This window comes from Zootoca vivipara, chromosome 1 (assembly GCF_963506605.1).
Source record: "Zootoca vivipara chromosome 1, rZooViv1.1, whole genome shotgun sequence".
Taxonomy (NCBI): domain Eukaryota; kingdom Metazoa; phylum Chordata; class Lepidosauria; order Squamata; family Lacertidae; genus Zootoca; species Zootoca vivipara.
The window spans coordinates 78,462,806-78,477,068 of NC_083276.1; the positions used below are offsets into that span (position 1 = coordinate 78,462,806).

The following is a 14,263-nucleotide window of genomic DNA, read 5'->3' on the forward strand; positions in this document are numbered from 1 at the left end:
CTCAATAAATATTTTATTTTTATAAAATGAAGCTTTTCCGATAGGCACCAAATCAAAACTAGACATTTTCACATGTAACTGGAAATCTTAACAAAATAGTTAAGGTGCATAAACAAAACACCAACGTCTCAATTTATTACTTAATATGTAAAATTTAGCACTAAGAATACAAAGATTCTCCATATTTACATTTACTAGTCAAACAAAATTTGCTAAATGATATACAAATAAATAATTTCTAACAAGCTAAATAACAAAAGGCCCAGCATCCAAATATTTCAAGCAATTGCTGACATTTTGTTATTTTATTTTCCTGCTAAAGTCTAGTAAGCTGCACAATTTAACTGGGACCCTACTGCACCCCATCTGATTGTCACATTTTGTTGTTGTTGCCCATAGCTGTTTGGCAGGTTACGTCAACTACAGTCTTTCGGTGTTCAACGTCCAGGACTTTGGGAACCATGAGAATCTGCCAGAACATAAAGATCCCATGGGGAATGTGATAACGCACTGCAGGTACTGGCAAATGTATGGTGATGTTTCCATGCCCTCAGCTTAAGCAATGAAACTTCCACAGCCCAATTGTTATTGGTGCAGTCCTCCATCCCTTCAACACAGCTTGCGTTATCTGTTGGAGCTTTTGTGTGTGTGTGCGAGGAGAAACTCAGCCCAGCATTGGGCTACTCTGGAGATTATATTCTTTTCCATTTGCAATCACACTGCAAATGTATATGTATGAAGATCAGGGGAGGTGGGGGATGGAAAATCTGTTATTTTTGTGGAAATAACACTAAAGCCTTATTTTTGAATGCTGAAAGTCAACACTTTATATTGGTTTATATCTGTGGAAGACAGTATTAGCCATAGATCACCTGAGGTGTGTTTGCAACAAATACGGTATTTTCCCAAGATGCATAATGCTCAAAAGTGAGTGCTGTTTGAACCAAATCCTGTGTGGAGTCACAGTTTACTGATCCAATTCCAGATGTGGTTGCAGGAAAATGAATTCCACTTTAAGAGAGGAACATGGCTTGCCTGCAATATTCACTGCAGTGTCAGAGTAGACACGGCAGAAACACAGAACCTGCTAGCTGGGAAAAGCAACCTGCCAGTGTTCTACTTCTGATCCTGTCCTTTATCATTACATTGGCTGGGAGGGGCTCCGTTTCAAGTGACATGTTGGAGCCCTGCTTGCTGACAGACCTCATCACCATTCATATAAGTAGCAGCAAGACTTTCTTGAAGGAGGGACAGAAAGAAGGAGTGGCAAGCAAGGAAAGAAGCATTTGATTGCTTTTAACATCTCAAAGTCTTGCATGTATTGTCCAGTATTAGATGCCCTACTATCTGCTAGAGAGGATAGTGCTCACTTAGTACTAGTTTATGATTGAACTGTACTAATTATTGTTCTCCCATCTGATTTAGCTTCTGAAAACTGTACAGTATTTTTAACCTCACTTTCCTGCTTCAAAAAGCCCCCAAAGCAGCTTACAAAAGTTAAAAACAACAAATATCAGTAAATTCACCATAAGAGCAAACATTAGACAAGCATCCAGAGAAATAGCTGCTAGCAGTGGGTTTTTTTCTTAAAAAATGTTTAGGGGTACTCTCATTTTGACTCAAGAAAACCACCATTTTATAGTTCAAATCAGGAAAAATAAATACAGTAAATGGACAAAAGTACAAAGATTCACAAAATGTTTAGAGGTATGCATAACCCTGCATATCCCCAGAAAAAAGCACTGGCTGTTAGTCTGTTGCAGCAATGACAACCAAAATCCTTTGTTGTCAAAATAAGACACTAAAAACAACACGTTTCAAAAAAATAACTGGATTTTTGTAATAGGCAATACATACTGTAGCATTTATGTGTTGCTTTTGCCCTTCCTGTAGGTACCGAGATTACAGGGACAGTGAGGACTACAGTTATACTGTTGAGTTTTGGCATATTTTTGCAGCACGCCTTTCCTTCCTTATCTTGTTTGAAGTAAGTATTTTTGTTGTAAAAGCTCTAGAAGGTTAGTTTTCAGAAGAACACAAATGTGTGTGTGAAGGAACATTTACATTTAGGCTCCTTAAGAGTGTAACTTCATTGATCATAGCTTAGGACAACATTTATGGAATAATCTTGTGTCACATTCAGCCAAGTATGACTAGGGTATCCCCAACCACACTTCTCATTCTCAAAGTAATGCACTCTGAAAAAGCTTTCATATATGAGAAGAAATAAATAAACTCTGTTCCTTTTAGAGATGATTCCCTTGCTAACAACCAGATCACATTCTGTAGGATATTGGACTTGGCAAAGCAGCAGGCAATAGGGAATGGAGAAACTTTTTATTTTGTAGAACTGTTAAATTATTGTAAGTTTTGTGTTTCACTCTTTGTTCACAGAGCTCTGTATGTCCATAGAACATAAGGTTTCTTTGTTGTTTGCAATCCAGGTACTGGACATTACAAGCCCTCTTAGCTTTGGAGATGAAATATCTCTTTCAGTGTGTTCCGAGTCCAGGAACAGAATCTCTGCCAATTAGCAAGGGGCAACTGTACATGGACTTGACTATCTTTTCCAGGACTAAATAGAAAGTCTGTGTTGAATGATAATTGGGGCATCGCTTGAGATTTCCTCTGGACACGGCCTAATAGTGGGTTTATAATGGACTGTTCAGTCCCTTCACAGTCAGTGGAGGGTCTTAGATTAATGTCCATCCATGGTGCTTAGTTGCCATGATGTAGTAAAACACACAAATGTCCAAAAGAACCAATGTAAAGTAGTTAAGAACAGCAGGTTGTTTTGCTTACTGTTGGTCTTTATCTAGACAAACAATTGTATTGTTGAGTTACATTTACAGTATGTTTGATTGATTGATGGTGATCGCAGTATGTTTCCTATAAGGAATAAAATCTGATTCTGTTTGCTCTTTGCAGCACGTGGCCCTTTGCATTAAACTGATTGCAGCCTGGTTTGTGCCTGATGTCCCCAGGAGCATTAAGAACGAGCATCTAAAACAAAAACGTGAAAGGCTGTTGAAAAGACTCAGGTGTGTGTTTTATCCAAGTATGATTCTCTTGAGAGGCAAACAATGGACAATAAAGCTGCAGGGAGTAGGCTCTTCAGCTGGGGTATTGTTTGGGGAGGGGGGTTGATGTTATTTATATATTTTTGGTATATTTATTTTCAGATCTTATTGTGATTTATGTGGAGATTGTTTGGTTTGGTTGTGTACTTTTTGATGCATTTTATTTATTGTTTATGACTACTTTTTATGTTTGTAATGTAAATCATTTCATGCTGTAAGCCACCTTTAGCATGATTTTAACTATGGAAAGGCAGCATACAAATAAAATGATGGTACCTTGAATAGTCCCAAGTGGATAACACTACAGCAGATGTTATGGCAGCAGAGATTAATTTTACTTGCTTTTCTTGTTGCACCGTTAACATTTAAATTTAGTTTAATTTAAGCCTGTATGTACGGTACTTCCAAGTTGAGCCCTATTGGGGCATTGATTTCACATGATTTATAATGGGGATGGAGAAAAAATCCACAGAACTCTGATTCCACAATGGACTAATCTGATCAGAGCAGATCATGACCTGGATTAGATCAATAGATTCCTTTGAACCCACAGTGCTGCAGAACCCAGTACTGAGCCAAGGGCTCCAGGGCTGGCTTCCTCTGTTCGTTTCATATGGTTCCCTCCATCCCTTTTTAAAAGTTTCAGAAGTAGTTTTCCAGCCATTCAGAGTCTGGTACAGTGAGTCTTCTTCAACAGAATAGGGCAAGTTTCCCTGGGAACAATGGAGCTTTTTGATGACTACTGTGTTTTTTGCATCACCACCACCACCACCATATAATACCTGATAAACCCACCTGATTGGGTTGCCCCTGCCACTCTGGGTGGCTCCCAACAAAAATTAGTAAAAACACAATACAACCTCAAATACTAAAAACTTCGCTTAACAGGGCTGCCTTCAGATGGTTTTTTAAAAATCACATAGCTGAGAGCAAGGGAATGTTATCAAGCCCCATCACTCCCAGGGCTTCAGCTGACGTGATTCTTCTGCTTAAGATACAAACATACCCTGCTGTATATCATGCACACATCAGTTTGTCTCCTGGAAGTGACCTGTGGGAATATTTTTGTTCAATGTGCAAATAACTCCTTGATGTATCATTCTGTAAGGTGGTTCCATACAGCAGGTGGCAATGAATTCTGTTTTATCCCCACAGCTGAGATGGTTTCATGCTCTCTTATAGGAAATATTCTTGTATCCTCCTTTCTATTTTAAATGCTTAAATGGCATAGGAAGGACCCTCATTGGCTTCCCTTCCAGGTATTAGTTAAGCCCACACATCTTTAGCTTCACCATTTTTTCCCTTGCAATTAAAATGCTGCATCTTGAACTGAAATTGAGAATAGTTGTTTCTATATATTTTAGAAGAATGGATGACTCCACAGAAGTATAGTGAAACGTCATATGAGAGTGGTGGGATCAAGAGAAGAAATCCTAGAGTCAAGCCTCTAGAAGAATGGTGCTGAAGACTTTGAAGATGCCAGCTGAACTCTGCAGGCGTCGCTTGATCTTTTGTTTACTGTTCTTGGATTTTACCTCTTCACTGAAAGGAAACTGCCATTGTTTGCATGGTAAGATTGTTTTGAATATTCAAGTGTTCCTAGGAGACTACAGGGTAGGAACAATGTCACATGTCAGAGCATGAGGCAGAAGTAAGCAGGAGTGTTTGCACTGACTATAAAATAACTCTCTTGCTATAAAGTTAAAATAATTTTGGTTACACCAAAACTTCCATGCTCTGCCACCACCACTCATAACAGATTTGACACTTAACACCCATGAAACTCTCACAGCTGTCTCAGACTTTCAGTATAAATCAACATGAAATCTCTTAACTCTCATGGCTCATAGGAATATATATTAATATATTTTCATTTCCTTTATTACCTTGATGGTGCTCTTTGAGTGGAAAGAAATATATTGTTTGTATAAAATATTTTTCCTTTGTATAATTTAACAGCACATGTGCACAGTTATTTTTATAGGGGCTTTTTAGCATTGTTTTTTTTCTTCATCAAAGCCTCCAAACTGCTGTTTAAAGTTCAGAAGAATTGTTATTTTGAAGAGTTTCCATAATTCCTATATGTGCGCTGACATCCTTTTAGAGATTACTCCTTTCAGCTTTTTAATGGTACACCATTTGATAAAAGTTTCTTGTGTGCTGGTTTATAAAAAGACCCAATTAATTGCCTACCTCATAAAGATGATAGGAAGTTTAATTCAGTTCTGAAAAGCATTTTAAGGCCTTTGCCTATATTGTAAACACTCTTGATTCTATCATTCCATCGAGCCACTGGGATAGTTGCCCTCATGGAATCTATGAATGAAACCCCTCAAAGGTGGCAATGTGTGTATTACCTCACTCAACTTTTTTACATGTAAGTTGGGGTCAGATGTACCCACACATAAACTTCACAAGAATAGGTATATTTTTCCTTGGATTCTTAATTCATGATGCTGTTATAACCCAGTTTCTGACCAATCCAGAAATGTGTGTGCACTTACAAAGATTATATACAGCAGTTCCTTTATTAATTCACTCATCCTAAAGAGGTCAGCTGTTCATAGAACTGTGTATATACATCATTCTGGGATGTAGCAGAACACTGGGCTTTGGTTAGCAGTTTCAGCCTGTTGCATCATAGAGCTACATGTGTGAGAAAAGCTGCTCGACGAAATTTACTTTTACTTTTCTGCATAAGCACTAAAGGCACAAAGGCTGTGCTTCATCGGACAGTTATGTATTCTACAAAAACTGTTTTGTTTCATACCACATGTGCCTTCTTTCCAACCAAGTACTGTATCTAATAATACACAGAAATAAAGCACATTTTTTAAAAAATCCTGATCCAAAAAATGTTAAGGCTTCAGGATGTCTTTTAGATGTAAGTTCAAATTACTTGTGTCCCCTCACCTTTTATTATATGGATTAGGTAGAACCGCTGAATTAATGTTCGTATTCATATGTAACTTATCAACTTGACATTCGGATTCTCTTTTGTTCTTGTCTGCAAATGTTACATCTTACGTGCATTGTTAAGTTATGATTGGAACTAAATCACAGCACTGAGAATGTAAAGATGTAACATGCTAAAGGGCACTTCTATCCTGTTTTTATCCTCAGCAAAATCCTTAGTGGATATCGGTGATTGCAATTATGCTCTCTTGCTCCTGAAGTTGTTTTTGCAATTCGTACTTTTGACTGAAAAGATCATGCAAAGTTAAAATTCCTATTACATACCTAATACCTGTATTTTTTCTTTTCTTTCTTTCTTTGACAAATTCTAAATTTAATTGCAAGTTAAGCTTCAGCAGCAATCACAAGTTCATTCCTTGAAAGCCAATGGGACTTGGATTCTAGCTGAAACATATCTGTTTGAGAATCTCTATAATCTAATTCTGGAAGCATCTTGCTTAGGGAAGTGCCTTTAAAATTGCGCCTTATAGCAATACTTTGGCTCTAGATTACTTTAACATCCTTACCTATTGAATTAGCGACCTTAATTCAATTTGTAATTCCTTAGGCTTTCTGTTCTTGTGTCACACTGTTTAAAGTTGTACTTTTAAAGAAAACACAGTTACTCTGAAATACTGTGCAATGTGTAATTTTTATGAAATGAAATTTTATACAATAAACTTTTTAAAACTTTTAAGCATAAAGACTGGACTGGCTATTTTAGTTTGGACAGAGTAGTCAGAAATCTTATGTTTAGAGAGAGACATATCTTTTGGGGTTTTGTATCAAAGGGTGTTGGGTATAGCTCTGGTATAAAAAACAACGTGCAATGCGGGACATAAGGGGAGTTGAAAATAAACTGAAAATGAGGACACCTTCTAACTGATGTAGGATAACTTTATTAAACATAGTTACAGGTAGGTAGCCGTGTGTAACTAACCAGGGCAGTCTTGCACTCCACATGGAAACTTCAGGAACAATGTGTTTCAAAAACAGAATCCTGGATAGGCCACTAATGCAACATGCAATAGTTGGTCTCCACTGCTGCCTTACATAAGAACATAGCAAGCTGCCTTATATTGAGTCAGACAATTGGTCCATGTAGCTCAGTATAGTCTACACACTGACTGGAAGCAGCTCTCCAGGATTTCACACATGGAGTTTCTCCCAGGCCTAAATGAAGATTGAACCTGGGGCCTTCTGTATGCAAGACAGATGCTCTCCCACTGAATCTTGAAAGTGGAGCCAACTATACCTGAGCTGCTCTTTTTGTAGAATGTGTGTGATGTTTTTGTTGAGTTGTACCGAGTTATGAAAAATAAAATAAAAAGGATATTAAACACAATTCTTCAGCGACTATAGACAGTGATAATATGAAGTGGGACACTACACCTTGAAAGTCCCCTCGTTACATTATTGTTTTTATTTTTCTAAGAGCATGCATGTATAGACCACAACTTTCCCATAAACTCCTATTTTGCTCTTTCTTTCCTTCACCACCCTGCCCCCAATGTATTAAACTTGAAAACTTCAATTTGGCAAGGTGCCTTCAGAATGAGTCTAGATATGACTTAATACCTACTTTGGTGTGCTCCAGAGTTTGGAGACACTACTTTTATGGACAGTCCCCACAATGATGTGTCAGAGAAGCGAACAATACAATATACAGTGGTACCTCAATTTAAGTACACAATTGGTTCTGGAAGTCTGTACTTAACCTGAAGCGAACTTTCCCATTAAAAGTAATGGAAAGTGGATTAATCTGTTCCAGACGGGTCCGCGGAGTACTTAAACTGAAAGTACTAAAACCGAAATGTACTTAAACCGAGGTATGACTGTAGACATCTTTCTTCTTGCCTGTACATGGGATTTGATGCTATAATGCATTGTTATATATGACTATGTTGTTTAGATGTGTTTATGATGAATATGTGTTGTAATGCTATTTGTTTCTTATAATAATAGATTTTAAAAGTAAAATCTATCTAGGCAAAAGGAAACCTTCCCCCCCTCAATACTACAAATCAAATTTCCTATATTCTAGTCTATAATGTTGGTTGTATTCCAGAATATAATGCATACTGCTACTTTTCTAATATCAATCCTGCTGATTTTTATCTTCCTTAACCCTATATTAGTGCTACAGATTTGAACATACATCTTGTGTTCATCATTTGAGGTCCTTCTCCAGGTCCTCCCTCTCTAAGAGAATTTCCAAAGCTGCCAAAAAGGGGAAGATTCTTTTCAGCTGTGGCCCCTCATATAGGGAATGCTTTCTCTGGCGAGGTTCACCTGATGCTGTCATCAACTTCTTTTGGACACCAGGTTAAGCTTACTGCTGCTTCAGTGATATATTCTGGGAGGCACAGGTATAGGCTTTGGAAGCCACCTGGAATGCATTACCTATAACTAAAGGAGTGCTGAACCTGTTGTTTAACATCTCTGTTGAGTCACTAAACTTTAGTGGACCACCTCAATATTATAGAACACTCAGTGCTAATGCTTTGTTCTATCACTATAGAAGGGTAAACCATTATTACCGGATACGTTAGCTACCTAGCAACTTGTAATGCTAATTTCAGAGATGTAAGGAACATGCATCTGCTCTGAATTTTCAGTAGCTTGTACAAGCAGCTGGTAGTGGAACTAGGCTAATAAACATGGCTAGATCTTATTGCTGTCCTTTTTAAAAATATATAATTTCCTATATTTTATAGGCACAAATATTTTAAAATATTTGGAAATACATAATGAGATCTCAGTTCTATTATTGAGAATAAAAACTCATCAACTGGAGTAAATTACACAAAAGTCAAAATGTTTCAAACTGGGAAGTGTTATTATTCATACTCACATTCCAGGAGCAGAGGTTCTTCCTTAAAAAAGAAAAAAGTTAAGAATCATAGCAAAATATGTCAAAGGTGTTTTCTTTTCTATCCTGGTATAATAGATCTCAGTTGTTTTGCCTTCACATCACTTGCTTTCCCATTTGAATTAAAGCTATTATGCTGAGTGGGTGAGACCCTGGCATTAAACAGTGTGCTGTTTAATATTCAGAGTTTGACATCCAGTCTGCGTGGAATGAATGGAGCGGAGGTTTGTCCTAATCACGTCCGGTTTAGTATGGCAATTCCTATTAAAGGATCCATCTACTACAGACAGAATTTTATTATAGCACGTTCAGCAGAAGGAACATCCTGGCACCTGCATCTGAATTGCCATGGAGAGACACTCACTACTTTGTGCCTCTTAATGCTCTTTATAGTACTGGAAGCTTACATGATAAAAAGGGGTTTATTTTAGAAGACAAGCCTTTTAGTGTTGCAGTAAATTCTCATACACAGGATTAGTCTGATGGGCTCATTATTGTAACTTACAGTCATTTATTTATGCTCAGGAGTGAAGAAGCAGGAAAGTGAAATTACACACATCATTAATACTTTCCAAAGCTTGTCTAATGTCTGCTATTACTTCCTTTTCTACTTTAATGCTGCTCAATGTTTTCCCTCTCAAGACAGCCAGAGAGCACAAATAATCCCATTAAGTAGGTTACCTTTCAGTCATTAGCTATATGGGGTCTCTTCTTCCCAAATATGAAGTGATTGCATATTGTCCTCACTCTCAATTTGCCTAATACACAGTTCAGAATCTTTAACTTCCAGCTCTATAATTCTGTGACTCTATGCCTTGTATATATTGGCATAGTTCCTTGGCATGAATGCTGTGGAAGTGCTGGCTGCAAGTATGCAGGTTGGGGGAGGGGCTGCCATGTGTGCATGCGTTTGTTTACAGTGTCACATTTGGGCATGCTCATTTGTGAGTGTGTGTGTGTATTTCAGAGCACAATTCAAAGTGTTGGTGTTGAGCTTTAAAGCCCTAAAAGGCCTCAGCCCAGTGTACCTGAAGGAGCGTCTCCACCTCCATCGTTCTACCCAGACACTGAGATCCAGTGCCGAGGGCCTTCTGGTGGTTCCCTCACTGTGAGAAGCCAAGTTATAGGGAATCAGGCAAAGGGCCTTCGCAGTAGTGGCGCCCACCCTGTGAAATGCCCTCCTATCTGATGTCAAAGAGATAAACTACCTGCTGTTTAGAAGACATCTGAAGGCAGCCGTTTAGGGAAGTTTTTAATGATTTATGTTTTAATGTACTTTTAATCTCTGTTGGAAGCCGCCCAGAGTGGCTGGGGAAACTCAGCCAGATGGGTAGGGTGCAAATAATAAATTATTAAATTATTATCTGTGACTGACCATGCATGCGGAGGCAGAAAGTGTGCCAGGATTGGGTGGTGGTGTCGCTATGGATGCAATGAGTGTCCATTATCTTCACTGAGCTTGGGCAGTTTCTGTAGTCCTAGCCACCACTGTGTGGGATTTGGATCAGGAGTTTTTATGCCAGCAGATTGCAGCAGCTATGCAACATGGCAGATTCCTATAATTTAGATTGCGCTATTGGGCTGGTAATATTTACTCCTGTTCATTTCCTGGGTAAAGGGTTTTGTTTTGTTTTGTTTAAGTTGTACACAAACAGGTATAGAAATAGCTGGACATGTGGCCAGAACAGGGGGAAAAGTCCTGGAAACTGAGGAAAGGGACAGAAAAACACCCCAAATACCTTCAAATTCATTAATAAGGAAAACATACAAAAGGCAACGAAACAGAAACATACCAAATCATTCTACAAAGCTCAGCAAGCACCAGAACAGCAATGAATAAAGGAAATGTGTAGAGGCTAACATGCCAAAAATACACACAGGAAAATTGGACTTGATGACCTATTTGCAATATAAGGTCCCTGTCTGGAAACCCACTATGTTCCTTAAATGTACCCTGAAACGGGGGGGGTATATTGTTTTTAGCAAACTACATCCACTTTGTTTCATGGGGCTTCATGTAACCCACACTGAGGATTCAAAAAGCACAGTCTTCATAATATTAAATAAGAGAAAAGGTTGCCAGAAAGCCCTGCCCTCCCTGCACATCTCTTGGAAAAGGAAGAGAACCAGCAGCATCCAAACCTAGCCCAAGCAGCATCTTAGGAGAAAAAAGGCTGAAAATTCTGTGACAGCAGAGGGAAGCTGATGCCGGTCCTTTTCTCCTTTCTCCTCTGTAATATAGTTAAAAACAGTAAGTTAAGAGTACCAGGCATGTATTAATTAGTTAGGTCTATCTCCGTTTCTTGTTTGCGGCACAATTTACACCAGTATCTATCTAGATCGATAGTTTTAAAGGATCTATGAAAGGAAGTCGCCAACAACATTACCGATATGCATACCTGATACACAAACTTACTTAAGCCAGACATTTTGTCCGCATTCCTGGGACTCCCAGCTGGCGCCTAACGGACTGCGAAAAGGAACAGCCGCAAAGCGACCCATTCCGCCCTACTAAAACCGCCTGAAGTGCAGGCTCTGAACAACAACTTTTTCCAAGTCTGCTGACTAAGCAAAAAGTTAGCATGTTTAAGTTATATATTTTCCAAGCCACCTATCTATCCTCTTGCTTCGATCCGTCTACGCAGCTCTACGCTAAAGAGTGTAAACAACAACGCATTCTGCCTGCACAGGTGTGTGGGGCCTAAGGTCGAGGCAGCCAGTTGCATGCTGGGAGATGTAGTATTTTCTCACGAAAGGAACTCAGCAGCGAGGAAGCTGCCGCACTACACTACCCATAATTCTTCTGCGAAGAGAGGTGTGAGGCATCGCCCTTTGGCTACCTGAGCGCAGGTTGTGGGTTCCCATGGCAACAGGGAAGAGGGTTAGTTATGAAGACGCCTCCTTGTCCCCTCAGCTGCTAAAATTGTTATCTTCGCGCAAGAGGGTTTTTTTTGGGGGGGGTGGGTGCATCTGGGCCATGGCTTCTTGAGTTAGAGGTTGGTGCTGCTTTTTTTATTCATTGGAGTCTCGCGTGCTGGGTCTTCTCTGTACTAGGCCAGGAAGAGAGAAACACGCACGTGTCGTGATGGTGATAAGAAAAAAGGCTTTTCTTTTCTTTTTAAGGCCTCCAAGAGTGGAGCTTAGGTAACCTGAGACTATTACTGTGGGAGAGGTAGCAGCTTCTGGTTCCTTGGGCTGTGCCTTCCTGAGTACAAAAGCAGTATATTGGGACATACAGTGAAAATGGGATTGCTGCTTTTAGTAAAGATTAACCCTTTATTCCTTTTTGTAACACCATTTTAGCATTATTTTGCAGGTATTCCTCAGCAGTGATTACCGTATGTTTGCCCATGTTAGGAATTAAGGTTGAAGTTAAATTTGCAGCTTGAAATTGTTTGGTGTAGAAGTAGTCCCCTGTTATCTTACCTTGGGGCAAAGTGTGTGGTTTGGGGGTTTGCCTAGCGTTATGTTGAGATAATAATCCATATTTTTATTTGAAAAAGGCTTGGGACACCTAAATAAAACATGGACTCCCCTAACTAAAAGACCTATAGCTTGATCTTGTTTACCTGGAAGTCATTAGTGCAAGTTGAATGGGGCTTACTCATAAGGAAGTTAACATAGGAAAATAGGCTTTGGATAAAATGCATACTTAGTATTGAGCACAGTAGGACTTGCTGCTTTTGAGTAAACAGGCATAAGATCTACTGAGGTAAAGGGTGGGGAACAGGAACTTAACATTTCCGTCTTAAACCCATTTAAGCAAGTCAAATTGATTTTAGTGATCCAGGCAACAGTATTTACGACTACAGCCACAGATTCAGTTTTCTTATTTTAATTTGTGTTCATTAAAAAAGTGTAGGCGCACAATCTAGCCAATGTTTGAGACATTTTTAACAGCACAAACTTACACATATACCCAGAAGCAAGTAACTTTGCTCAGTGGGGCTTAATTCCTGGCAAGTGCACAGATGATTGCAGCTAGGACCTCCTTGTACTTGGTGGGACAGTGCTGAGTATACATTTAGGCTTGCCACATGAACCCTTTGTTCCTTAGTGAAACTAATGGGACCGAGAAGTGCTCAACTTTGGCTGGGTGTGATTAGTTTTTTGTTAGACAACTATACTGTTGCTTCTGAGCTTTTAAAAAAAATCCTAAAATAGAATATGATTACTAGATCATATTGGATATCTTGGACATTTTATACAGAAGCTGTTTTTGTAAAACTGAATTTTAATTTATTAGTTACAAAATGAATAATTGGAAGGATGTGGATATGTTTGGAAGATGATTGATTGCTGGGGAAACTGGAGCTGAAATTGTACGGCTTGGTTTCTAGGGCAACAGGTTTCACTGCAGCTGTTCAGAAAAGAATGAAGCCATGCATAAGGGAGAAGTCTATAATCTGTTGGTAAGATTCTACCCTAATTTCATGAGTGCTTTGGACTGTCCAGGCAAATTAAAGCCACATTTGTTCAGAATTCAATATACATTATAACTAATAAGCTATGCATCTCTGATGTTCCCTGAAATGCATCATTTTGAGCTTCTTGGGGACAATGCTACAGCATCACATGGACAGAACAGATGAAAACAATTTTTGTGACTTGAAGAACCAGATTTTATGGGCCAATATACTTAGGTATACCTGCGGGGACGCAGGTGGCGCTGTGGGTTAAACCACAGAGCCTAGGGGCGGTTCGAATCCCTGTGACGGGGTGAGCTCCCGTTGCTTGGTCTCTGCTCCTGCCAACCTAGCAGTTCGAAAGCACATCAAAGTGCAAGTAGATAAATAGGTATCGCTCCAAGCGGGAAGGTAAATGGCGTTTCCGTGTGCTGCTCTGGTTCGCCAGAAGCGGCTTTGTCATGCTGGCCATGTGACCCGGAAGCTGTTCTCCGGCTCCCTCGGCCAATAATGTGATATGAGCGCACAACCCCAGAGTAGGTCACGACTGGACCTAATGGTCAGGGGTCCCTTCACCTTTACCTTTACTTACGTTACAAAACATTTGGGCCAAAATGCATAAACCATAATAAAATATCTCCCCACTCTGCTCCAACTTGTAAGGCTGTACTCTACCATCAAGCTGCTTTTCAGATGTACTGTGGTTAGTTAGACTGAATATTGGTATTCCCATTGCACTAAATGAGAAACACAGTACTGTATTAAAAGCAAAAACCTGATCTTGTCTCCTGTGGAAGGCAAATAGGAATCACAAGGAGTACCATGCCAGGTCATAATTGTGCAGCAATTATAGCATCAGTGCAGTGCAGCAAATACTCAGGATGTGCCAACACAGCACTCTGCAGTTGCTCTGTGTGAGGTCTTGCAAAAGTTAGATATGTGGAGTGTTG

At 39.3% G+C, this 14,263-nt stretch overlaps 2 protein-coding genes and 1 long non-coding RNA gene across 10 annotated transcripts in view; 2 read left to right on the top strand and 1 right to left on the bottom strand.

The window, feature by feature from the left end:
- The window catches only part of ANO9 (anoctamin 9), a 38,881-nt gene extending 32,213 nt beyond the window's left edge, over positions 1-6,668 (top strand). Inside the window, exons 22-25 of one of the 3 annotated variants that reach the window (XM_060276725.1) lie at positions 400-516; positions 1,894-1,987; positions 2,929-3,041; positions 4,445-6,668. In XM_060276725.1, the coding sequence (XP_060132708.1) occupies positions 400-516; positions 1,894-1,987; positions 2,929-3,041; positions 4,445-4,472 (352 nt within the window). In that variant the 3' untranslated portion in view covers positions 4,473-6,668. The remainder of the gene's footprint in view (positions 1-399; positions 517-1,893; positions 1,988-2,928; positions 3,042-4,444) is intronic. The other 2 variants (XM_060276717.1, XM_035122800.2) reach the window with 2 other exon arrangements.
- Positions 6,669-6,750: 82 nt separating this feature from the next.
- LOC132592428 (uncharacterized) lies at positions 6,751-11,585 on the bottom strand. The gene is made up of 3 exons (XR_009557877.1): positions 11,324-11,585; positions 8,890-8,911; positions 6,751-7,295 (listed from the first exon to the last, which is right to left on the bottom strand). It is a non-coding gene; the product is annotated as an uncharacterized LOC132592428 (long non-coding RNA).
- A 162-nt stretch (positions 11,586-11,747) lies between these two features.
- Positions 11,748-14,263, top strand: part of SIGIRR (single Ig and TIR domain containing) — a 44,401-nt gene continuing 41,885 nt past the window's right edge. For 3 of the 6 annotated variants that reach the window (XM_060276748.1, XM_060276750.1, XM_060276759.1), the window contains exon 1: positions 11,748-11,788. The gene's annotated coding sequence lies outside the window, so the exon portion shown is untranslated. Of the gene's footprint in view, positions 11,904-12,711; positions 13,320-14,263 lie in introns of those variants that run through there. The other 3 variants (XM_035122863.2, XM_060276741.1, XM_060276744.1) reach the window with 3 other exon arrangements.